Source organism: Botrytis sinoallii (assembly GCF_014898435.1).
Source record: "Botrytis sinoallii strain Bc 23 chromosome Unknown BSIN_002, whole genome shotgun sequence".
NCBI lineage: Eukaryota > Fungi > Ascomycota > Leotiomycetes > Helotiales > Sclerotiniaceae > Botrytis > Botrytis sinoallii.
Genome location: NW_024066029.1, coordinates 553,222 through 577,299, shown reverse-complemented (window position 1 = coordinate 577,299; position 24,078 = coordinate 553,222). Strand labels below are relative to the sequence as shown.

The following is a 24,078-nucleotide window of genomic DNA, read 5'->3' as shown; positions in this document are numbered from 1 at the left end:
TGGTAAAATGGGATGATTTGCTGAAGTTAAGAGTACCATGAAACCCTTGGCAGTAGGATAAAGATTGTCGGTTCCGCTGAGGTTGGCCTTGCAAGAATAGCTCTCGCTGGAGTAGTAAGTCCATACTTTTGGGAAGTATTGAGTATGCTCGTAGTTCAGATAAAGTAGATCTCCACAACCATTTCCCATATTATATGCTATTTGTGTGACCTAGAGATTTCGATACCCCGAATATGAATGAATTCTAGCTAATACTTGCAAGTTCTTCTTTTCAAGAATCTTCACTTGAGATTTCTTGGTGTATTTACATTGATAAATCATTTCCATTGTTCATTATCTATCCGGATTGGAGATATTTATAATCATCAATCCTTCACTCTCTTTCGGAGATATCTTGGAGATAAGCTCGGGACATAATCTGCATGACGAAGTATGATCCCTACCTTATTGTAATCGCGAATCCCGGCATTGGTCAGCGATAGGCATCGACCATAACCTTTTCTACTAATTGTTTGCACTCACTTCCAACCGACCGATGATGGCTATATCATTCATCTGTCCCGGCTAGTGTGATATTTAGACGGCAGCTATATCGCTTCCATGTACATATATATATCTTTATTAACTGATTCAATTCCTCAAGGTTCTCGACCGACTCCACAACAACAATGGCGCCCGATAGAGGCACAACACAGTCTCCGGACTACCAATCAATCTCCACTCGCACATCTGAAGACAATGACAATGCACTCCGTCGTAGACGAAGCGAACAACGAAGATTCATAGCTGCACACGCGGAAGAAGGACAGAATTTCACAGTGCGAGGTATACTCGTTGGACTGGGCGTCGGATTGATAATATGTTTTTCCAACATGTATTTTGGTCTGCAGACCGGTTGGGTTTCTTCTATGGCCATGCCGGCTTCCCTGATCGGATTCGCGTTCTTCAAAACTCTGTCGAAGCATCTTGATCTACCATTTACGCCGGTGGAAAATGTATTGGTACAAACGGTCGCTGGATCAATGGGGACAATGCCATTGGGTTGTGGATTCGTGGGGGTTATGCCGGCATTGAATTATATGTTGAAGAAGGAAGAACAAGGGCCAATTTTCTTAAGTACTTGGAAACTTATCCTCTGGTCGTTGGGATTGTGCTTTTTCGGGGTGGTGTTCGCGGTTCCGTTGAGACGACAAGTTATTATTAAAGAGAAATTGAAATTTCCATCCGGTACAGCGACTGCGTTGATGATTGGCGTTTTACATGGGAAAGAGACTACTGCAGGTGGACCGCCCATCTCGACTTCCGAAGACCTAGATGGGACAGATGGTATAAACGAAAGAGAGTCTAGAAATTATACAGATGAGAGTGTGGCGGATGTTGAGGAGGTGAGCAAAGCTGAAGGTAGCAGCTGGAAATCAAAGGTTAAGTTGTTAGTGATTTCATTTGGAATATCAGGACTCTATACACTTGGAACTTATTTCTTTCCCATATTGCGGAAATTACCAATTTTCGGAACAGCAATTGCGCAAAATTGGTTATGGACTTTAAATCCTTCTCTTGCATACGTCGGACAGGGAATCATTATGGGTCCAGCGACAACCACACATATGCTTCTTGGAGCTATCGTTGGCTGGGGAATACTTTCTCCTCTCGCGAAAAACAGGGGTTGGGCTCCTGGGCCAGTCAGTGATTGGGAAACAGGAAGCAAAGGCTGGATTGTTTGGATTTCGTTAGCTATAATGTTAGCGGACTCTGTAATCAGTCTTGGATACATTGCTCTAAGCCCTTTGATCAATAACAGCGGAGATTATGTTAGTGAGGCTCAACAAAAGATCAAGAGACGGGATTGGTTGGGTCTTCTTTCATTTGGAGCACCACAATCGAACACGGGATATGCGCCTATAAACAGAGAAGAATCTTCTGGTCGTAGAGAGCAAAACGTATCAATTACTAGTAACGGATCATCATTTTCCAGCAACAATCTTCAGCCAGAATTGAAAGATCTACCAGAACCCGACGCCCCTTTAGAGCATCTCGTCAATACCCGCACTGTCTGGATAGGCCTCATCCTCTCCATTGTCTTCTGCATATTTAGCATCCGCATCGTATTCGAAGGATTAATCCCCCTCTACGCAACCATCCTCTCCGTCCCAGTAGCCCTTATTCTCTCTATCATGGGTGTCCGCGCCCTCGGAGAAACAGATCTTAACCCCGTCTCTGGAATCTCAAAATTAGCCCAATTATTTTTCGCTCTCATAATTCCCCAAAGCAATAAAAACTCCATCCTCATAAATCTCGTCGCCGGCGCCGTCTCCGAAGCAGGCGCTCTTCAAGCAGGCGATCTAATGCAAGATCTCAAAACTGGTCATTTGTTGGGCGCAGCTCCAAATGCACAATTTTGGGGTCAAATCATTGGGAGTGCAGTCGGTGCAGTGGTTAGTGCGCTCATCTATAAGCTTTATACAAACGTATATCAGGTTCCGGGGGATCTATTCCAGGTTCCAACGGGGTATGTGTGGATTTTCACGGCGAGATTGGTCACTGGAAAAGGATTACCGGATATGGCTGCACAGTGGGCCATGGGAGCAGCAGTTATTTTTACGGGAACGACGCTTTTAAGGATATGGGGCAAGGGTAAGAGAGTTTGGTGGTATGATTATGTTCCTGGGGGAATCGCGGTGGCTGTTGGTATGTTTACTTCATTTCTTTTGCTTCCCCTCTTTTCTTTTCCTCTCTCCCCCAACCAATCATCCAACCAATTAATAAACTAACCACCACAAAAAGGCATGTATAACACCCCCGCCTTCACGCTCGCCCGCGCAATAGGCGGCTTTATCAATCTCTACTGGCGCTCCTATCGCAAACGAGAAGAAACCCCCATCGTCGTCTTGGCAAGCGGATTGATTCTCGGAGAGGGCGTGGTCAGTATTGTTAACTTGGGGTTGGCGAGCGCGGGGGTGCCGCACTTGTGAGGAGGCGAGAACGGAGAGGAAGGAGGAGAGTGGTGTATAGGTTTCATTTGGTTTGAATTCTTTAGGTTGGCTTTATTTAGGCTGGGTTCGTTGGACTTTGATGTGAATCTGAATTTGAATTTGATTATTTGGGGATGGGGTTGGGGTTGGGGATAGATAGATAGATAGATAGATAGGTGGTAAGGGAATAGGTATATAAAGACATAGGTATATATATATACACAGGCTTATTATAGTATCTACTTGAAATGGATAATATTTTACAATCTCACAATCTAGAAGCATATGAAAACACAGGAACGATACAAGATCTGCTCACAAGTTATTAGCTTAGTTGATTGTTTGAAATAATAAATAACTAACTTTTTATGTCACTAAGTAACTACTTGTAAGACTATATTTATATTGTGCTATATACCACACTCATTGCATCATTTAGAATATTCACACATGTTACTCCACTCCACTCCACTCCACTTAACAATTTCTCTGCATCAAAAAACGTTCAAATAGTTTCATTTTGCATATTTCATTTCATTTCATATTGTTGTCGGATGTGCATTTCCCATTCAATCATTTCATCTAAGTCCTCGCTTGCGCGAAACCTCTTTTAGCACTCTCTTCCCACTCCTCCACGTTCGGCCCTTCCCATCTCTACTCTTTACTCTCCCATCTTCTCATTGACCAACATCAATCATAAATACATATCATGTCAAGTACGAATTATACATCCTCCTCCCCTCTCTCTTCTTTTCCCCCTCCTGAAAAATCTACACTTCATTTAATTTCATCCCGCCCCAACGCTATGCTTGTATCCTTACGCATGCTCGCTCTCATATCACGTATCTCAGCCACCAGCTCATCTTATCCTTCCTAATCAACACATTCCTTCCCATCATTGTCTGGCTTCTTAATCAAGAAGCCAAAACTAATATACACAACTCAATCACTCATACACATCGCATTTCTTTCCTTCTTTGCAATCACCCAACCCGCAAGCCATGCAATTTCAGATGCACATTAATCAAACGTGGACCATCCAACCGCCTTAAAAGTCCGCGCTCATCTTCCAAAAAGCACGATCTTCCATCAGATGAGAAAAGAGTATCGAATGCTCCCCTTCTAGAGAACCATTCCCATCAGTCCCTCATCTATGAAGTCCCAAAGCTTACATTCCACATGCATCCGTCCGTTTCGGCATGTCCACATAATATAATAAACAGAAGTTTATCGTCCACCCCCTCCTGCCCTCTTTTCCTCAAAAATGACAAAAAAAAACTCGTACATGGTACGGTATTACTCCAAAACAAAACTCCCGCTCCCATTTATGAAATCAAAGGGTATGCTATGCGCCACCCTGTATATGTGCGTAAAACCTCTAATCGCCGAAATCTCATGTTCCAGTCATGACGTGAAAGAAGGAATTTTTGTAAGAAAAACTGGACAGAAAATATAGTAGAAAATTATTATTTGGATTAAGATGATGCAGGTCACCTTACCGATCCGATCAGTCTGTTGACTCGGGCACTTCAGAATTATTCGTGGTTTCTGTGGTTGATTCTTCAACCTTTGTGGGATCAGGCGGTGGTTCCGCAGTACCTGAGACATCAACCTTTTCAAGATTGCTTTCGGTAGTGGGTTCAGAATCAACACCAGCTGATGCATCATTGGCAGTTTCAGGCTTAGTATTCTCTCCAGTATTCTCTCCAGGAGAGTTATCGACGGCTGGTGTGTCACCTTCGGTACTAACATCCGTCACAGGTCTTTCATCAGCAGTCGAAAGATTGTAGTGAGGTCCCACATCAATATCGGCCGTAGCATTGAGAGCCTCGTTAGTAGCATCCAGCCTTTCATCGTATATCAATGGCCGCTTTGTGTCTCCCCTCGGAGTTGTAGAGCCAGTGTCACTGCCAAGTGAATCCTTATCAGGTTGAAGAGGTTCTGGTCCTTTCTGAGGGGGGTTCTGTACTGGCGATTCGTTGGAGGGTGATGTTGAGGATTGCAATGCTGACGGTTGCATTTTATGAAACCAACCTCCGCGCTCCCATTTTCCTGGTTGGTACAAGCACGAATCTCGAACTTTACTATCAACAATGCCTTTTAGTAAAACGTTCAGCCGTTTGAAGTCGATGGGCTTCAATACCCAGCCGTCAAAGCCAGCATCGATATATGTTTGCCGTTCACGCTCAACAAGAGAAGCTGATACGGCAAAAATAGGTACTCTTCCATTGAGCTTGGCTCGAGGCGACAGATCGAGATTAGTTTTTTCGAATGATCTGATCATCTTTGTTGAAGTAAGTCCATCGACTATCGGCATTTGCATATCCATAAGTACTACGTCAAAACGTTTATCTGCCGATGAAGTCGCTGCAGCGGATTTCTTGACATTGTCTCCGTAGGCACTTGCGCACTCTTCCCCATTTATGGTGTGGTAAACCTCATGGCCACTTTTGTCCAGTCTCTTATTGATTATACGACTATTAACGGGATCATCCTCGGCGACCAAAACCTTCAAATTCTCTGTATTTAAAGGTTTTGACTCTATTTTGGGTGATGCTTCATGCGGCGCGTCTTCGTGTGATCCCCCTTGTGAAGATGTTGATGGGATGTGAAGATTGAATTGCACCTTCGCGGCAACTGGAGGAGCATTTGTGTCGTTCGCGCTTTCCGCAAATTCGTCTGGCATCCTGACGGCTCTCACTGGTGTTTTGCTGCCAGCAACAGTTCCGCTCCCCACGCTTCTTGACTCTTCCAATTTGAGACGTTCATGCGTGGTGTACGAGGCCGAACGTTTCAACTTTGGGGATTGACCTGATCTCGAAGTAAATGTAGTTTCAGGCATACTATTTGAACTGTGTCGGTCTCTGCTATTAACACGCTGCAAAGGTTCTCCCTGTGTATTACCAACCGGGCCAGAGATAGCATCAATGAATCGATCCACATCACTCCTTCCGCTAGCTTTACTACTGTTATTACTTTTGTAGCTGTGCAAACTTGCAATCTCTTCTATACTGTGCTTGCGAGCAAGCGAAGAAGGATCGGGGGTTGATTGTTTGAGATGTCCTGATGACTTGACAAGGGTGACCTCGCCAGGGGTACCTGCAGGAGGTGGCGTCGCGAGCGGTGGTGATACAGATGATGAACTTAAGAAAGCAGCCTTCTCTTGATTCCCGGAATTTTGTGAATCATCGTCAGGAAGGAAGAAGGGTAGCTGGATGACAAATCGTGAACCCTTTCCAACTTCTGACTTCAAACGTAGCTGGCCGTCCATATTCCTGACAATTCTAGCTACCATTGCCAGGCCAAGACCTATAGTGCGATTACCATCAATGAGAGCTTTCTCATTGCCTTCATCTTCAAACGAAGGATCGCCATCAACTTGTTCGAGATCTCGAAAAATCGTATCAAGTTTTTGATTCGACATACCGGCGCCACTGTCTTCAACAATGATTTCAATATTGACTCTATTATCAATGATTTCTTGCAACCAGATTTCAACACGAACAAAACCACTCGATGTGTGTTGCACAGCGTTTGCCGTAATATTAGCAACTGCTTGCCTAACACGCCTTTGGTCTCCATGCACAAATTGTGGAACACCAGGATGCTCGACCACGGTATATTCAATGCCCTTCCGCTTCATATCGCCCTTGAACAAGTCGGTTGCCTCTCTTATAGCAGCCGGGAGGTCAAAAATCTCATCCTTGACCAGATCCATGCCTTCTTCAGTTTTCGTCAAGTCTAGTAAGTCGTTGATGACATAAATTAGTGACTTGGAGGCAGAGTGTGATTTGGCCAGGTTCTCTCTTGTTTCTTGGTCTAATGCGCCCTCGAGCGCAATCTCCAGGTAGTTAATGATTGCGTTCAAAGGAGTTCTGACTTCATGAGCCGAATTGGCCAGCAACAGTCGCGTAAGCTGACTGCTTTGTAATGCAGCTTCTTTTTGACGCCAAACCTAATATGTGTCAGTGAGAATTAACCACTTTATCATTACGTCTGTCCAATGATTCGATTTGTAATTTTGGAATAAGTGATTCTCGATGTGTAAATCATTTTAAGCATGAAAAGAGCCTTAAACATTGAGAAGGACTGGACCATTGAAATTCGTCGGAATTGTTTAAATCTTCTCGAAATTCGAAATATTCAACCAAACTACAGTCTGGAACGTTGGGTATACTGTGCACATGATAAAAACTTACCTCAATGAACTTTCCATAAACTAGACAGAGCACAGCAGCAGTTTCCACTTGTTCCTCTGTCCATTCACGGCATTTTCCAACCACAGTCTCATTCCACGTCTTGAAACTTTTTCTCGGCTCCAGATAGCCCTCAGTGCCTTCTTTGATAAATTTTTCGTACGGATTGCCTGCCCATTTGACGTTCCTGATTTGTCCAGCACGGAAGAATACGATAAAGTCTTCGCCCTCCGAGTTTAATGGTACCAAAAGCAATCCCGCAATGACGTTGAATCCTGGGGGATATCGAAGATCCGGAAAGTCTTGCTTGATGTCCTGAGAGGTGACAACGGATTTTATTTTACGCATTCGCATATATTCCAGCATAGCAAGTGCCTCGTGAGATTGATTAATCTTGCCCAATATCTTAGTCTCTCCTTTGATTGAAAGGAGGCCAAAATCAGCATCGAATAACTTCAGAAGGTCGTCAGAGGATGCTATTATGTAACCAGAAGGGTTGGCTTGTGTTGGAACTGTATTGATGAGCTTGCGAGCTTGAAGTCGTGAAGCATATGACAATCTTTCAATATTCCTTGACGCAGTATCACCTACCAGTCGGCACATCTTTCGAATAGGAAAGGAGACTCGCATTCCTTTCGGACCATAAGTATGACAAGCAATCAAGCCCCATAACTCGCCAAACGCATTGATCGAAATAGACATTGAGGATCGAACTGCCATGTTCGTCAGGTATTTAATGTGTATAGGTGACATGGCTCGCTACCGGATGTTAGTGAATATTCAACCAAGGATAGTGGTATTACCATGTGTAACTTTCAAAGGCTGATGGTATAAGGACTCACAAGATAAGCATATGATAAATCAAGAGGGTTTTCAAGCTCCTCGACACCGCGGCAGACAAGTCGTGCAGTTTCTAAATCCCTATCATAAAGAAGGCGAACTTTGTTGATTTTATATAATTCTCGAGCTTGCTTAGGAATGTCGGATGCCGGAAAATTCAGTCCTTTGTAGAGATCTTTAGTTGCTCGAGGGTCAACAAGCTCAGTAACTACTCGACCATTATATGAAGCATCGAACTGGTATATCATGACACGATGGAAACCTGTCAACTCTTTGACCACACCTACAAGAGTCTTCAGGAAAAGTTCCAAGTTCGGCGCAGTGGCAAGTTGCTCTTGCACCTGGGACATGATATTAAAGACCTCCATAGCAGCGGCTTCGCCTTTGCGCTTTCGCGCGTTTCTCAAGACTCGAAGTGGTTTGCTTGTATTGACCGTACTCTCATCGAATTCCTCCTTTGTTGGATTGCTGTTGAGTGTATCCTCGGGAGGCTCGGGTGTTTTTTCCTGTTCTGGAACGAGAGGGTAGACTTGGTCATCATCGAGTTCAAACTCGCAAATGATCATTTCTGGGTTGTCAGGGTTTATGTGCATAGCTACCCAAAGCTTTTTAGATCTATGAGTTCTTGGGTGGCGAATCGAGATTGTAAAAACTTCTGGGCCATTTGAAGCAGGATCCGCCTCTTCATCGCGAATAAAATCAATATGATCAAGTAGATTTTCCTGGTACGGTCAACAAGCTGGACTCGAAAATTGGGATTCTCACAATGACTCACCTGTTGGTCCTCGCCCAGGATATCTAGAAAGCTATCCAGTCGAAAAAGCTCCTGAGGCGTATATCCAATCATGCGTTGGGAGTTTTCACTAACAAGACGAACCAAAAGTTGATTATCCTCATGCTCTGATAACGCAATCAGTAAGCCAAAGCCTTGTATGGCTCCAGGAATGTGAATGGGTTCATCCTCGCATTTCTGCAGAACCTCTCCATCACGACCGGTAATAATGGCATGTCCTTCTGCAGTCACGATGTGCTTAAACCTGGCCGTTACTAACCCTCCAAGTCCACCGTCATCGGATACAGACATGTTCCCAGACATATTTCCAACCGATGATTGTTTTGCGCTGGAATCGCGCGTGTCAACAGATCTATCAGATGTATTGTCGAGGAACTGTTGCAAGCGACTGCCTCGGAACTCACTACGAGTTGTAGAGGTAGACGACTTGCGATCTGCTCTCCTGGGGTCAGCATTCGACTCCGTCTGACCTCTTGGGCGAGGAGTTATCTTTCCATCCGAATCTGAATATTTCGAACCCCTCCCACCTCCGTCTTTGCTTGCTACACTTGGGGGGCGTGGGAAATAGTCATTCATTTCACCCGAGGCCGAATTCCTAGCTGAAAATGAGGCTGGGGTCTGGGTGGGATCGACACTGACGACACTTCTAATTGGAAAGACCCGATCGTTGGTAGTAGATGATGGGCTACCAAGCTGCTGGTCCGAACTGGCGCTCCAAGAAGATGTTGCTTGGGCAGATGAAGCAGTATAGCCCTTGGGGATATCGGTTGGCCATAATCGTGGTTTTGTGGTTGGAGAAGCAGGAACAGGTGTAGAGCCACCTGTTGAAGTTCGCGTCCGAGATGAAGACCGAGAAGCCACTTCCATTGATTTAACTTCGTTATCCTTTGGTAATTGGGCAATTTCTTCAGGATCCGGCAGCATTGCAAGGGGCTCGTTGACCTTTATAGGTCCGCCTGTTGGGGTGACCAATTCGTATCTGCAATCCCCGTGTGATCTAATTCTGTTGATTGTATTAAAAGAAAGTGTTTGTTCGTAGCCAGCCTATTACACCTTCATGTATTTATCTTCCTTCAATTCGTAAATGCATCGAAATATGTTCGCACAATCGTTCGTAAGATAGACTTTTCCTAAACCATAAGGAATGTTGCTGTCGAATTCTTTCCCGTTCCAATAGCCCTAAGTAAAATTTCCAGGCGCAGTGAATGAGAGTAGTGAAATGAAATGTCCTTGTCGAAGTTAAACAATCAAACGATCATGCATGCATTTTTGTGTTCGATAAAGCAATGATCTTGGTAGCGATAGTGAGTGACTGGAAGAAAGATCGAGGGGTTTGTACTGATAATTCGACACGCTCGGGAAAGGAAGAGGGTATCCTGAAGTTGATTTGTTTCGCTGGGTGTGTATGGGTAAAGTTGTCACTCTTTCCGCATGTCAAGGTCCAAAGGTCTGTGATGGGGTCGAATTGTAGAAGTTGTGAAGGTTTGGAATATTCGAATATTCGCGTAGGAACTGATCTACAATACAGAGGTCAGTGGCTCGAGTGGCTCGAGAGTGGTTCAGTTGATGGATTGAGTGTGGTTGGCGAGACCGGAAGTGGCGAATGGAATGGGATCATCGAGGTAGGTATCCATGATTGAATGGATGTATGTGGGTTTTTTGGAGATTTTGGGATATTAGATAAGATCGCATTTACTTAAATTTTTTATGGGATTTTGAGACGGACTCAAACAAAACAAAAACGAGGCATGTTGATTGGTCGAGATTGGTGTGACTTATATAATATGATAAACTCTAATCTCCACCATAAAATCTCAAAAGTTCCTTCCCCCAAGTTCTCCAATGAGGGAGGGACTTTGGTACGTGCTACCGACCTAGCATCGACCTAGGTACGTACTCCATAGGTATTGACACCAGTGCACCATCGAGACCATCTGGGTTGACGGGACTCTAATGGAGATATATAGCCCACTTTTGTACAGGAGCAGGTAATAATGCACATCGTGTACCGAGTGTACTATGTGTTGTTGGTTGTATGTATGATGTACCTGGATATTATGCATTCGTCTACTCGGCTGCCATCGGAAATCTATCCATCTACAGCTACTCATCCAAAAAGAAAGACTCAGAACTCCATAACATACCTCCTTATTACTTCGTAGTCAGTAATGGTATTGTCATAGACGGAGAAACAAAACACCTCTCACATGTTATTACTCACCACGAGAGAAGCCACAGAAGAAATTATTATGGAGTATGGCCCAACCCTTCCGGATCCCAGGTTTCAAGTGGCTAGAATCATAGATGTCGATGAGGGGATCATCGTGGTCAAAACTCTTAATGCATTCCCAATACTATGTACGATCTACAAAGATTAGCAATCCCCCTACCCTCCGTGCTCCATAGACAGGACGATCTATAGAAGCTAGGAGTAGTTTCCGTTAGTTGATGCAATTCTTCATTCCCGTGTCTGAAAGAAAAGAAGAACAATAGGAAAAAAACCAGTCAGAGCAGAGTTGTGGTCCTACGATTTCGTATAGGGGCTTTTGAATTCTATTATACTTTTCGATATTTGAAATCTGATCAACTATCAGATTCTCGTATCGGAGATAGATATCTTTCGAGTAAATCATTACTCAAATCTGCAGATGTGATGGGTACCTAAGATGGGAATATAAATAAATCTGTTTTGAAGATCCTATGACCACCCCGCTTCTACATTGTTTGCTTTTATGCAGCATACTCCGTACAGAAGCCCTTCTGTCGATCAAAAAAAGCAATCATAGAAAAGTGTTTTATATATCGTAAGCTCAAGTGAAACAAACACTGGGCTACTCATCAGCCACTTACTCATCCTACCTCAAGCCACTCTATCAAGTTTCATCGAATCTTCTACCGGTATAACCTCTATCGACGAGCCGTGATGATATCACATACCGTCTCAATGATGTACGAAGGGTCATGCATAAGTCGTGATGAGTACATTCATTTATTTCTTACAGTTTGCGTATCACAACCACGAGAACTTTTCAGGGTCTTCTTGAGATACCGAGGGATAGGTTCAGGATACCCCAAAAAAGCAAAATACCGTCGCTATATTTAAGTTTTCCGGGGCAAAAAAGTATATAACCAAGTCCCCATAGGTATGGAGGCGTCCACTTCGCTTACCCCCTTCATATTTGATGATCGAGCAGTACCTAGGTATGTGTTGTTATCTCTTTCTCAATTAAAATATTACTATTTCCATCAAGAGTCCTCTAGGAAAATACATTCTGGTTCATACCATTGCGGTACATCTACTCGTCTGTTCTTTACTCGCCTTTGGCTTCGATTGACCTTTAAGGGTATAAATCACCACTTTCTGGATTTCTCCGCTACGCTACCACACACTACGTTCACTCCAAGGCACTAAACAATTCTATACCTAGGTATCCTTCGATCACTAATCCATCAACTTTGCTTAAAATCAAAGCATCCATCTTGATTGAGATGAGTCCCTACTAGGTAGGCATTGTGCGGAATAGTTGGTGTTCGGCACGCTTAGATTCTTTCCGCTTATCATTGTGTGCTGTGGCTAGTATGAATATTCTATTCTCTTCAACAGGAACCATTTTCCCTTTCCATACGGATATCAACACTGTAACAGACCTCAAACATGACTCGCCTTCGAGGACCTCGAGGATCAATATGTATATATCTTCATCAAACTACATACTTCAGGAACATTACCTCCGTATAATTGTGAGAGAAAAAACTTTGATTATCGCTTCTGAGTCATCTCTAACACCGTGCTGTTCAAAGCACCCCTTCATTCCCCCATTCGATAGCGAAAAGACGACAATTATGATACCAAGAGTTTTATCTACGTCTCCATACACAATTATCTAACCAATTCATTACCTTTCTACCCAAAGGTTTCGATGACGATCATATATTCTCTTCTACATCTCATATTCTCACTTGGGGCTTTCGCCACCAGAATCAGAGTTTTGCAGAATCATCGCAAACACACTCAAGACAATATGCAAGCAATCTGATGCAGAGAGGCATGAGCATTGAGTATCCATCTACCATTCCCGCAAAGGCCAAGTATACCACTGCATATGCAAGCCTCACTGAACTAGTATATCTAGTAAGTGCACACGAGTAATAATTTGTATGCGGAAGATATTGCCGTGATTTTGACAAGGCTCACTTGTATTTAGAAGTGGATACGAAAACGAAATTTTGGTTATTTCGAACTATAACTATAATATGATTACTCAGGTAACTACTAGAATATTTATATTTATACGATATAGCTAACAAAATAGTTTTTGTCACTGCTTACTAGCATTTCTCGTTCTCGTTCTCGTCTTTTTTCCCTTCCACTCTACACTATATATATGCTATGACCCCTTCATCATCTTCTCAGAAGTCTTCGGAATTGGAGCGGACACATGTTGTCCGAATCGGCCGAATCGTCGTAATCTCTCAGGTCTAGAACCGGTCCATTTCTTTAAAATCTATGCTTTAACGATAGCATATGGAAAGTTTCCACACAGTTTGTACTCCAGTCTAGAGTTCGGCGTAGCAATTTATCGTCTACCTCAGAGACTCATTCACTACTTTATATAGTGATTCACAGATATCAGCCAACACTTCTAATTCTCAAACCTTTATCGCCATGTTTCAGTATTTCGTGCTGTGTATTTCTATCTAGTCGTCTTCACAATGCGAAAGGACGTAAAAAAAAATTATTGCCACTGCGCACATTCAGTCATCCAATATGGACTTCACATTCAAGATCTCCACGCGTGCAAAGTTGTCTGTCTCAAGTAGGCGAATTTTATATGTCTTTCTTTCATCGAACTCTTGACGCGATGGTCATCTTGTATCCTCATTTGACACGGTTCATGGCTATTCAGCGGAAACATTGTTTCTGCTTGCATCTTCTCCTGTACCTCTTGTATCAAAACACATACATCATATTGACCAACAATCCAACATATGTTTCACACAAGTGGTCTCAATCCTATCTTTTCTTTCTATCAAATATGAACAAGTGAATTAACCGACCTCCCAAGCAAACAAGTCACTTGAGTGATCCTCCCCTCTCCCTCTTCCGCCAAATTGGGACCAAAACAAATAATCCCCAGTGTCCTCTCGCCCTTTCTAATCTCGTCTATTTTTCGATTAATTGATTGGGGGTATTAGTATCGAAATCCACAGATAGGAAGAAAAGGGAGAAGAAGAGAGGAAAAGAGAAGGGACGGAATGGAATGGAATGGGAAATAAAACATTACTTCTAAAATCTCAAACGAATCCTGAAAAGGATTTAGATATGAATTCTTATTCAAAATCAAAATTGCAGAATGGAGGAGATGGAAAATAAAACCTACGCGCAGAAACTGGAATGTCAAATGTTCTTTCTGGAATTTTCATACGTGCGTGGAGTGAAGTCTTGTATGTAAATTCTTTTATTTTCATTTTTGTAAGATATATCGTGATCTCAATATCAGACACAATATTATATACACATCACATCACATCACATCATAGTACATACCTAGTACATATATCAGCAATATCCCAGATCATCACGCAAACCGAATCTAAATCAAGAAATCAATAAGATAAGGAACCTATAAATATCACTCAGCCTCCCTCTCTCCCTCTCTCTTTCTTCTTCCCCTCTAACCGGAAGTTCAGATGTGTCTCACAGTTGATCCATTATCAATCTCATCCCAATCTCGATTCCACCCTCACCACCGCCCATTAATCCATTCTTGCGAAGCCGAATTCGAATTCGAACTTGACTAAGACTCATCCTCGTCTCCGGCGCGATCAATAGCAAATTTCTTGTTTTCTTCATTTTTCGCATCGATGAAGTTGGTGATGTGTTGTGGGACCTGGTTTGAGAGGGGTTGTTAGCTTTATGTTTTCCTTCTTCTCGCTTGTTTGTTTGTTTGTTTGTTTGTTTGTTCCTCGACCCCTTTCCCTCTGTAACTTGGATTTTTCGCTTCTCTATCCCTCGTCGGTATTATCCGTCTAATGTTTTATTGACTACTTCTCTGTCTTTTCTTACCATCTCCCCCTTTCTTGTCCCTTTGCCCCTTCCAATAAGAAACCTTAAAAAAGTATAAAAAACAACATAGAAAATGACATCTCCTACCTCACGAATCTCACAATCCTCACCCCGAATCGGTGTCCCATACACAGTATGCACAGGTACCACACCGGTCCACACTCGATTTTTCAATTCTGCATCTTTGAGATCGTGGCGGTCGTCGTGGGGTGGACCGCGACGGATTTTGGCGGAGGCGGTGTGGGGGGTTATGCGGAGGATCTGGGGGTTGGGTTGTTAGGAGTTTTGTGGGGAGTAGAGGGGGAAGAGAGGGAGGAGTAAGGGAAGTGAAAGGAAGAGAAGTAAACGAACTTGGGTCGTAGTCATTTCTGTTTTTGTAGGAGGAACACGAGTGTTATCCCATCGATCGGTGAGAACGGTGTTGGTTATTTTTTCCATTGCCCACTAGATATTTGGAGATGTGTTAGAGTTGTGGATGAGAATGGGAGAGCATAGAGTTAGATTGATTGGGAGGAGAGGGAGAGTTTAGCGAGATCTGTGGGATGATGCGATGGGTGGATGAAGAGATATATGAATGAACGAAGGGAATAAGAGATGTGAAGGAAAGGGGAAGGCCATACCAATTTCTCATCGACGTCTTCGACAACTTGACCATATCCTTGTAGGATTGCACTGCGGTAATTGTAACCTGTGGGTTTATTAGTCTTTTTTTCTCTTAACCTCTTTTCAACTTCGTTTTCTCGTTCTCTACCCATTCTATTTCTCTCTCTTCACTTCTTCCTCTAAAAAACATATTCCCCATCCCCTACACATCCCCACAAGCCCTCTTCATCATCTTCTCCCAGACAATCACAACCTCCTCTCATCTACCCCAAAGAAATACAAAACTCACTATGATTATTCGGCGTAAGCGCCAAAACCAACCCATCCAAACAACTCGCCGCAACCGTCATCGGCAATCCTTCTTCCCTCTCGCTTCCCTCTCCTTCCTCCGAAGCCTTCTTCCCCATCCTCATCAACCTACTACTCACATAACCATGCAAATACAAATTCGCACCTTCGTTAATATTTTCCTCCGTGGGATTTTGCGGATCGTAGAGCCCCATGAATCCTAACATAGGGAGGATGGCGGGGAAGGGATCTTCAGGGGAGGGGGTGTGGACTTTGCGGAGGAGTAGTTAGTGAGGAGTGGAGTAATAGGGGGTTTGGAGAGTGTAGGGATTTGATAGGATGGAGAAAGGAGGGAAACAGCAGGAAAATAGCAGGAAAAGACGAGTATCCTCCCCTCAAAATCAGAACCAACAAAAAGTTAAGACACAAGAACAACCCCCCAAAACAGAAATCACATCAACAATCCCAATCAAAAAGAAAAACAACCCCCCTCTCAAACCCAAACTCACAAGAAACATGTAAAATCGGCGAACTATTAATAATAGTATGAATAGTATGATGATCATATTTTGCTATTGCGAACACATTAGTGAGATCCCTAGTACACACATACCTAGTATATACGTATGATATGGCGACATAAGACAACGAAATAGGGAGTATGAATGAAAGGAAAAACAAGCAAGCAAATTCAAAATCCCCGATTCGCCAGGAAAGAAAGAATCGAAGAGGGAACATTAACCCTCAAACAATCCCGAGCCATATCCCAAATCAACAACCCAAAAATCTCAACGACGCAAACCCCAAAATTTAAGACACCGGTAAAAAGCAAAAAGCAAGAATGACGAAAAATAATATACCCCGCAGTCTATATCTCTGCACCGTATTCCTCAGCGTCTTTGGATACATGGTTATTTCTCCTTCTGCTTCTGCATTTGCCATATTTTCTTCGTCTGCGGGAGATATGGGATTTTTGAAATCTGGAGATGAAAGGAAATTTAAATGAGAATACGGATTTGGATTTCTTGATGTTTGTTCGTTCGTCTTCGGGATTTTAGAGTTTCAGATCTCGATTTTGTAGATTTATCGATTTTCTCTTCTTTCGAATTGTGTGTGAAGGGAAATGTAAATATCAATGTTGAAAGTAGATGTTAAAAGTAAAAGGAACAATCAACTTCTCCCAAATCCTAGGTTACATATCACTCAAATCTCAAATCTCAAATCCCAATTCCAAAATCATATCTCTACATATACCCCTTCCCTTCTCTCCCCCCATCTCCCCTTCTCCTCCAATCCAATCCAATCCCCTTCCCAATCCACCCAATCCTCTGACTCAACCCCCTCCCCCTCCCCATCCCATCCCATCCCATCCCCATTCACAAACCCATAAGCACAAATCACGTGTGCGGGGAGCTAATTACTCCATCCAGCAAGTCCACGCGAGACGCGGCAAGAGTTTGCGATTACTCACGCGATACTGAATTTCCAAATTTCCAATAAGATGCTCCTGATTACAGATGTATGTCACTCGCTACCTACCTAGGTAAGGTCCGTACCTCTATAAGGATATCAATTATGCAATAAGACGATACGTACGGCGATACCGATATGGTGATCTTAAATATAAAGGCAATGTGGTCGTGAGTTTATTGATCGCAAGGTATTTCCTTTGTTATGTGTATGTGTAGATACATAGTCTATGCGTACGCGAATTTAAATGTGATATTTTGTCATAGCTAGCAGAAAGATCTCGTGTCTAGCTAGCTAGCTCGGCTCCGCGAATCTAAGATGAGCCTTACAATATCAATTGCATACGAGATTGTATCGAAGCAAAGCAAAGCCAAGCAAACTCGAGATTCTCATAGTATCATAACATACATACTTAGGTATCAGCATGGGAAAAAAAGTGCAATATTGGGTATCAAACCATATGAGATCCAGACTCCCGACAATCCCATTCCATTCCATTCCATTCTATCCCAACCCACCCACCCATATCATTTCATATCATATCGAATCAAATCCCACACAAACGAATTCAAAGAATCGTTTTAGATTACACCGTCATTAGCTTCCTTTCCATTTTTCCCTTACCCCCAAACTTTCCTCTACGATTCCATGTCCCAATCCCAAACATAAAATGTCCAGAAATGTTCCTCCCCATCAAACTCCCCTTCATCATGCGCAGAATCTAGACTTGCCTGCAATTCCCTTGCAAAGCCCCAGATTTCATCTAGAGTATACCTACCACCATGTAAATCTTTCTGTAGACGACCCCAAAATTCTTCATCTTTTAAGCCTTGCTCTTCCTCGTATCTATACTTCTCTTTGAAATGGTCATAGAATCTCTGTTTTTCATTATCGGGAATATCGCCAAATTTGGCTTCTCTTCGAGATTGAGCAGAGACGGGATTTCTATAAAAATATTTAGAACAGTAGAATGGAGTACGAAGGAATCTTAAATTACCTGTTGGGACCTCGTGAAGGATCGTAGTTGTCCGAGAATGGATCATTCCGGTCATCGTTATTGCTTTGACTTCTATGTGACGACGCAGCGGAACGTTCTCGTTCTACTTGTGGTATTTGTTGCACCAGCCTTCTCGATCTCTTCTTATTTTCTGCTTCCAGCTCGAGTCTGATTCTTTCAGCTTGTGGGAGTTTTCGGTACGCAATTTTCTCCATTTCAAGTTCGATCAGACTAGCTTTCTTTGGGCTGGCCATTATGGTTTTCTGTTGGGATGAGTTGAATTCTCTTATCTTTCGCTCTTGCTCCAATCTCTCATTTTCCAACCTGGCCTCTTCCTCTTCCCGCACACGTCTAATTTCCTGGGTCAATGCAAGATGTTTCTCAATTTCCTCCTCTCTACGGAGCTCAGCAATCTTCATTTGACACCTTCGCTGCAACACATCTCGCAAATGAGTGCGAAGTTCCTTCAATGGTTGCCTCGTCTGGCCGCAGTTCGTAGGCTGTAAATCCTTCTCCTGGTTTTCGAGATAATTGAAAACTTTGAGGATTACACTGGTGATCCGATTCACAATTAATAAAGCCTCGATTGACAACACCTGAAGGTTTCCATATGTAAGCATTGCGGTTCTCAAGACTTTCAAGAATTCTCGAATAAGAACAATGTATATGTCCTCCAAATATCTACGTCTCTTCCTTCTAACAGGTTCGGGAGCATCTTCCGCCAAGGGCTGTAGCTTATCGTCTACCCTGTTATTCAAACGATCAATCGTTTGCTCGATATGCGAATTGACTTCGATCTGCTTGGCATCGTTCTCCTCATTTATTGCTAGTTTAAGGGTTTGATAGAGTTGTTGGAGCATTTTCAAATACCGCTCCGTATTCTTTCCAGATATTGTTACAAGGCCACGCTTCTCTAGAACTACTGGTATCCACGTACCCCTAGTTTCTCTACAACCGAACCGTTTTGAAATTTTTTCAATATCCGGAAAAAAAGTACGGGTGACGATTCCAGTCCAGGCGACAAGTTGTTGGGAAATTTCTTGATAATTTTCTTCCTCATCATCAGATTCGTCATCAAGTTCTTCTCCAGCCGCTTCACGTTGTTCTGGAACATTGGCGGCGGTTGCTACATTAGGTCTTTGTCCAACATTATCGGCGACTTCTCCGGGTTGCCCTTCTCTGACTCCCACTTTGCGCGAAGGCTGAATCTTCTTGTTATGGAAAACATTTGCATGGTTGCTGCTTATTGTCCTCGCATCATTTGCGCTTTGTTTATGCTGTTCTCGCGAAATTTGACCTTGCGGTTTTGCCGGGGTTAGAGGCATAGCTATTTCTGTTATTCCATCGCCTCCATCGTCTTCGTCGCCTTCATCTTCTCCATCCTCTACATGCTCTCCGTCGTCTCTCGTTTTCCGAACGCTTGCACGTCTGTCGTTGGAGGGGGCACCTACGTCAGGTTGTCCAGGTTCTTGGTCAACTGTGGAGTTACCATTCCCAATATCTGCCACGTCAGGCAAATCCTCATCGAAGTCTCCAGACTCATCAACAGCGCTCGTGTCAGGCTGATTCCGAACTTTTTTGGGCTTCACACTATACTGCTTGGTTTTCGGGGTACCCTTCACCGATAAACTTTTACTTGCTCGCTTGGAAGGCGCGGGTCGAACATCTTGATTATCTTCCTCGGCAACGAAGTCATAGATGCTTGGATCATCTCGTTTGCGCTTTTGCGGAGAAGCACTTTGAAGTTGTGATACGTCTTGCGCGTCTCCCTTTTCTTTTTCCTTTGTTATTTGTTCTTTCCTGGGACGGCCCCTCTTTTTTTTCTCAGCTGGTGATGCTGGCTGAGCATTTTCAAGTTCTTTTGTCATATCCTCCGGCTCCAACCCGGATGGATCCTCATTATTCTCATTTAATTGCTTGTTCAGTGCATCTTCAATATCCTCGTCTGATTCCGGTGCTACCTGTACAGGTTGTCGAGCCTGCCTAGCGGATGGAGCATGTTTTCTTGCGACTTTCATATCTACTTTTGGCGGCGGTCGATGTATTTTATTAAGCAAGTCTGCCGATGAGGCATCATCTGCTAGTGCTGCCATTGATAATACAAGGTTAGAAATAAGTACAATTGTGTGAATAATGATGAATGCACTTACCGGATCCCGATCGCGTCGACTTTGAAACACCACTCTTCGCTTCTGCTATTATCAGGCCATCAGATATAGTCGCGTAGTTATTATTAAATGCACTTACCAGCTTCTTGACGTCTGGTATTTGGCATGGTTCTGAAGCTCCCTTGAAAAAGAAATTGTTTGACCTTGACAGCTTGCGCGAATATTTGTAGTGATCTTAAGAGTGTTGTAGTACGAGTCGAGAGACTTGCTCTCAAGGAGCTGTATTTGAAATTATTGTAAAAAATTCATTTAAGTAGATGTACCAATCGAAACTTGTCGCGGCGCATTCATGATGAAGTATTGAACAAAAGATATGGAAAATCTGATAAGCAACCACAGGGCAACAATAAATAATGCCTGCAATATAAACCAATCAAAGAGCTCGGGATAAACAGGGATATAGCTCTCTGATTGATATCATAATGCTTACCCCATGAAAAGAGATATCAAACAGAATCGCCTCGAATTTATATCTTCATCACGTTGACTTTTGCATGGAGCAAAATTGAAGATGGCTTCACAACAAATACCAAACCCAACTTCAGAGACTTCCTTATCTCGAAGCTTACCGATTCTAGATTCATCACTACCACATACTTTCATAAAGCCTGTAAAGAAAATTCATGAAGGTCACGATGTGCCCCACTTCCTCACATCAAAGGCCTATACGGATATTGGTGTGTTTATCATGCAACTCAATATTGCTATGTGTCCTAGGAAACCATCTGAAATCGGTGGAAATCCTCAGACGTGGACACTCGATTCTCCCTTGGAGTTATCAGAACCCGTGAAGAAATTACAAGACTTACTGCAAAATATTGATGCTATCATTGATGAAGCACCACCCGATACAGGACCAAGAAGATTTGGAAATGTTAGCTTTCGAAAATGGTACGATTTACTGGAGACGAGAGTGAAGGACTTACTGAAGCAGTATTTACCGGCTGAGGTCCTCCACTTTGGAGGTAGTTCTCCACAGGATGAGGTATCGGCTTTGGATGAACTTACTTCTTATCTGCTGGGTGGATTTGGAAGTGCGCAGAGACTGGATTATGGAACGGGTCATGAACTTAGCTTTTTAGCTTTCTTGGGATGTATCTGGAAGTTGGGTGGGTTCACAAAAACACCTTCAAATGGGGGCGAGTTAGAGAGAAGTATTGTGATGGGTATTATAGAGCCGTATGGTTTATCTTCTTTCATGTCAAGGAAATGTGCTAATGTGACTATTAGTTACCTACGTGTAGTCCGACGTCTTATTCTCACATATACTCTAGAGCCAGCTGGATCTCATGGTGTATGGGGATTAGATGATCATTCATTTTTGCCATTCATCTTTGGATCTTCTCAATATTGCCCAGCTATTACCAATGATGAAGCTATGCCAGTTGAAGGATCTTTACCAGAATCTCCAAATCCAGGAGACGTAGCTAGGAAAATGACTGTTGATCGAGAAAGGAAGAACAATATGTACTTCTCTGCAATTGGTTTCATCAATGATGTCAAAACTGGCGCATTTTGGGAACATAGTCCAATACTTTTTGATATATCCGGAGTACGATCAGGATGGGGAAAGATAAACAAGGTCAGTATTCATTCTTGATACCTCCAACCATTCTAACGTGTTTTAGGGAATGATCAAAATGTATAATGCAGAAGTACTATCTAAATTTCCAGTGGTACAACATTTCCCATTCGGATCATTATTTAGTTGGGATCAAGACCCTCATGCTGTATCAGCGCCTCAAACCGTCCACACAGCAAATCAACCTCAACCAACAGGTTCGGGCGGAACACCAACCACCCGACCATCAGCACAAGAAGGTACAAGAGCACCATGGGCTACCCCTTCACCATCTCAAGGTATACCACCCACAGCTGCGCCATGGACAAATCCAGGAGCCGCGACCGGTATGCCTTCAACAAGACGAATAATACCTCCGACATCTACAACGCCTTTCACAAGATCAACACCTCCCTCGGGATCACTCCCTCCAACGACAAACCCATCTGTTCCAAATAATGATGCATCAACATCTTCAAACGTACCACATCCAGATAATAGACCAACACGTGCACCATGGGCTAAATAAATAAGGAGACGTTTTTGCTTGCTTGCTGATCCGATGCAAAGAAGAAAAAGGGGGTACAATAAGTCCAATAAGTTCAATAAGTACAAGTACAAATACAAATAGATACCTCGCACCAAACCCTTTCGGAGAGTTTCAATTAGGTACTAGGTAGCTAGCTACTCGTACCTAGCTATACATAGAATTTTATGCAGTGTTATTAATAAAGGGTTGTTTATTTGTTCATATGAACGATTCGCATCTGCATGATTCAATCAATCATTTACACACTCGTACCTACAGTATATACAGTATTACTCATCCATTTTTCATGGATGTATGTGGGGATATGTCAAACTACCTAGTAGGCTCGAGTATGTAGGTACCTAGGTATATAAATGTTTAAATGGGGGCACTTTTGTGTGCGCTTCATCCCGTGGTTATTGTGGCGTGACAGATAGTCTCGGCAGCTTATTTGGTGTGTTATGTACGAGTAGTGAGTGTATAATTAGTATATGAAGTATGAATGAAGTATGAAGTTAGGTCGGGTGTTGGGTGTAAGGTTAGGTTTATTGAATGAACCCCCATACCATCCATCCACCCATCCCAAATTACCAGCACCCAAACCCCCAATCTCAGCATCGCCAAATCGCATATTCTCCCAATTTCCCATCCCAAATCCACACAGAGGGAAAAGCAAATCTCTCAAAGGATCCTCCCTCCCACTCCTCTTTTATATACAGAGATTAACAGTACAAGTATTATAAAATACACCAAAAAGCAATCAAGCTTTTTCCTATTTTTATTGTTTGAATTAATTATATTATTATATTAATTAAAAATTTATATAATAAACTCTAAATAATAAAAATATTATAAATTTATTCCATCTCTAACAAAATTACTTTAATTTATTGAAATTCGTATTTTTCTTTTTAGAAATATTACCTATTCTGAACCCATTTAGAATTTATAAAAGTTTCAAAAGTTTCAAAAGCTTTAGAATTATAAGAATTGAAAATTTGAATAAGAGGATTCAAATTTTAAAATTTTAAAAAGAATTATTAAATATTTAATAAAACTAATAAAAGTAGTATTGGAATTTTGTAAAACAATAACATTCATTCATTCATCCATTCCTTACACCCAACCCCGTCTTCCAAAAGTGATTCATATCGGAGATGCGCAGATTATTATATATACCTATCCATACATACGCACATCCCAATCTCGAGCACGATATCAATATCAATATCATCCAGGCGCGCGTATTGAAAATGCGAAAATGCGAAAGCAAGGATATGAATACTGGTATGTGGATGTGATGGTCGTCCTTATTATCAGATGTATCTTACTTTCAACTGTGTAATTTTGTAATTAAATTGTCCACTTTTGTCATATTTTGATGGCGAGGATTTATACTTATGTAGATAGATAAGGTTATACTCGAGAATTCTGCCATAAATTAAAAGCATGCGATACTTACTTGTTCGACGAAAGAAAGAAAGAAGGAAGGAAAGAAAGAAGGAAAGAAAGGTTATTGCGTGTGTGCGTGCAAAAGAAAAAAAATCGATATAAATTAGCTACCTACAGAGTAGTAGTTCAGCTCGACACGAGA

The 24,078-nt window shown here is 42.5% G+C and overlaps 5 protein-coding genes across 5 annotated transcripts; 2 read left to right on the top strand and 3 right to left on the bottom strand.

The window, feature by feature from the left end:
• The first annotated feature begins 501 nt into the window (after positions 1–501).
• EAF02_001391 (uncharacterized protein) lies at positions 502–3,164 on the top strand. Its single transcript, XM_038897439.1, has 2 exons — positions 502–2,688; positions 2,785–3,164. Exons 1-2 carry the CDS (start codon positions 669–671, stop codon positions 2,970–2,972), a joined length of 2,208 nt encoding a protein of 735 aa, XP_038762414.1. The 5' UTR covers positions 502–668; the 3' UTR covers positions 2,973–3,164.
• A 1,315-nt stretch (positions 3,165–4,479) lies between these two features.
• EAF02_001390 (uncharacterized protein) lies at positions 4,480–9,725 on the bottom strand (the record flags this gene model as incomplete). Its single annotated transcript, XM_038897438.1, has 4 exons — positions 4,480–6,927; positions 7,172–7,927; positions 8,011–8,730; positions 8,784–9,725. 4 exons carry the CDS (start codon positions 9,723–9,725, stop codon positions 4,480–4,482), a joined length of 4,866 nt encoding a protein of 1,621 aa, XP_038762413.1.
• A 4,874-nt stretch (positions 9,726–14,599) lies between these two features.
• EAF02_001389 (uncharacterized protein) lies at positions 14,600–16,701 on the bottom strand (the record flags this gene model as incomplete). Its single annotated transcript, XM_038897437.1, has 7 exons — positions 14,600–14,692; positions 14,956–15,129; positions 15,220–15,312; positions 15,489–15,556; positions 15,761–16,030; positions 16,269–16,331; positions 16,620–16,701. 7 exons carry the CDS (start codon positions 16,699–16,701, stop codon positions 14,600–14,602), a joined length of 843 nt encoding a protein of 280 aa, XP_038762412.1.
• Positions 16,702–17,785: 1,084 nt separating this feature from the next.
• On the bottom strand, positions 17,786–20,653 carry EAF02_001388 (uncharacterized protein). The gene is made up of 4 exons (XM_038897436.1): positions 20,474–20,653; positions 20,377–20,421; positions 18,227–20,312; positions 17,786–18,174 (listed from the first exon to the last, which is right to left on the bottom strand). Exons 1-4 carry the CDS (start codon positions 20,499–20,501, stop codon positions 17,868–17,870), a joined length of 2,466 nt encoding a protein of 821 aa, XP_038762411.1. The 5' UTR covers positions 20,502–20,653; the 3' UTR covers positions 17,786–17,867.
• A 252-nt stretch (positions 20,654–20,905) lies between these two features.
• On the top strand, positions 20,906–22,484 carry EAF02_001387 (uncharacterized protein; the record flags this gene model as incomplete). The annotated part of the gene is made up of 3 exons (XM_038897435.1): positions 20,906–21,573; positions 21,625–21,976; positions 22,023–22,484. 3 exons carry the CDS (start codon positions 20,906–20,908, stop codon positions 22,482–22,484), a joined length of 1,482 nt encoding a protein of 493 aa, XP_038762410.1.
• Positions 22,485–24,078: the final 1,594 nt, after the last annotated feature.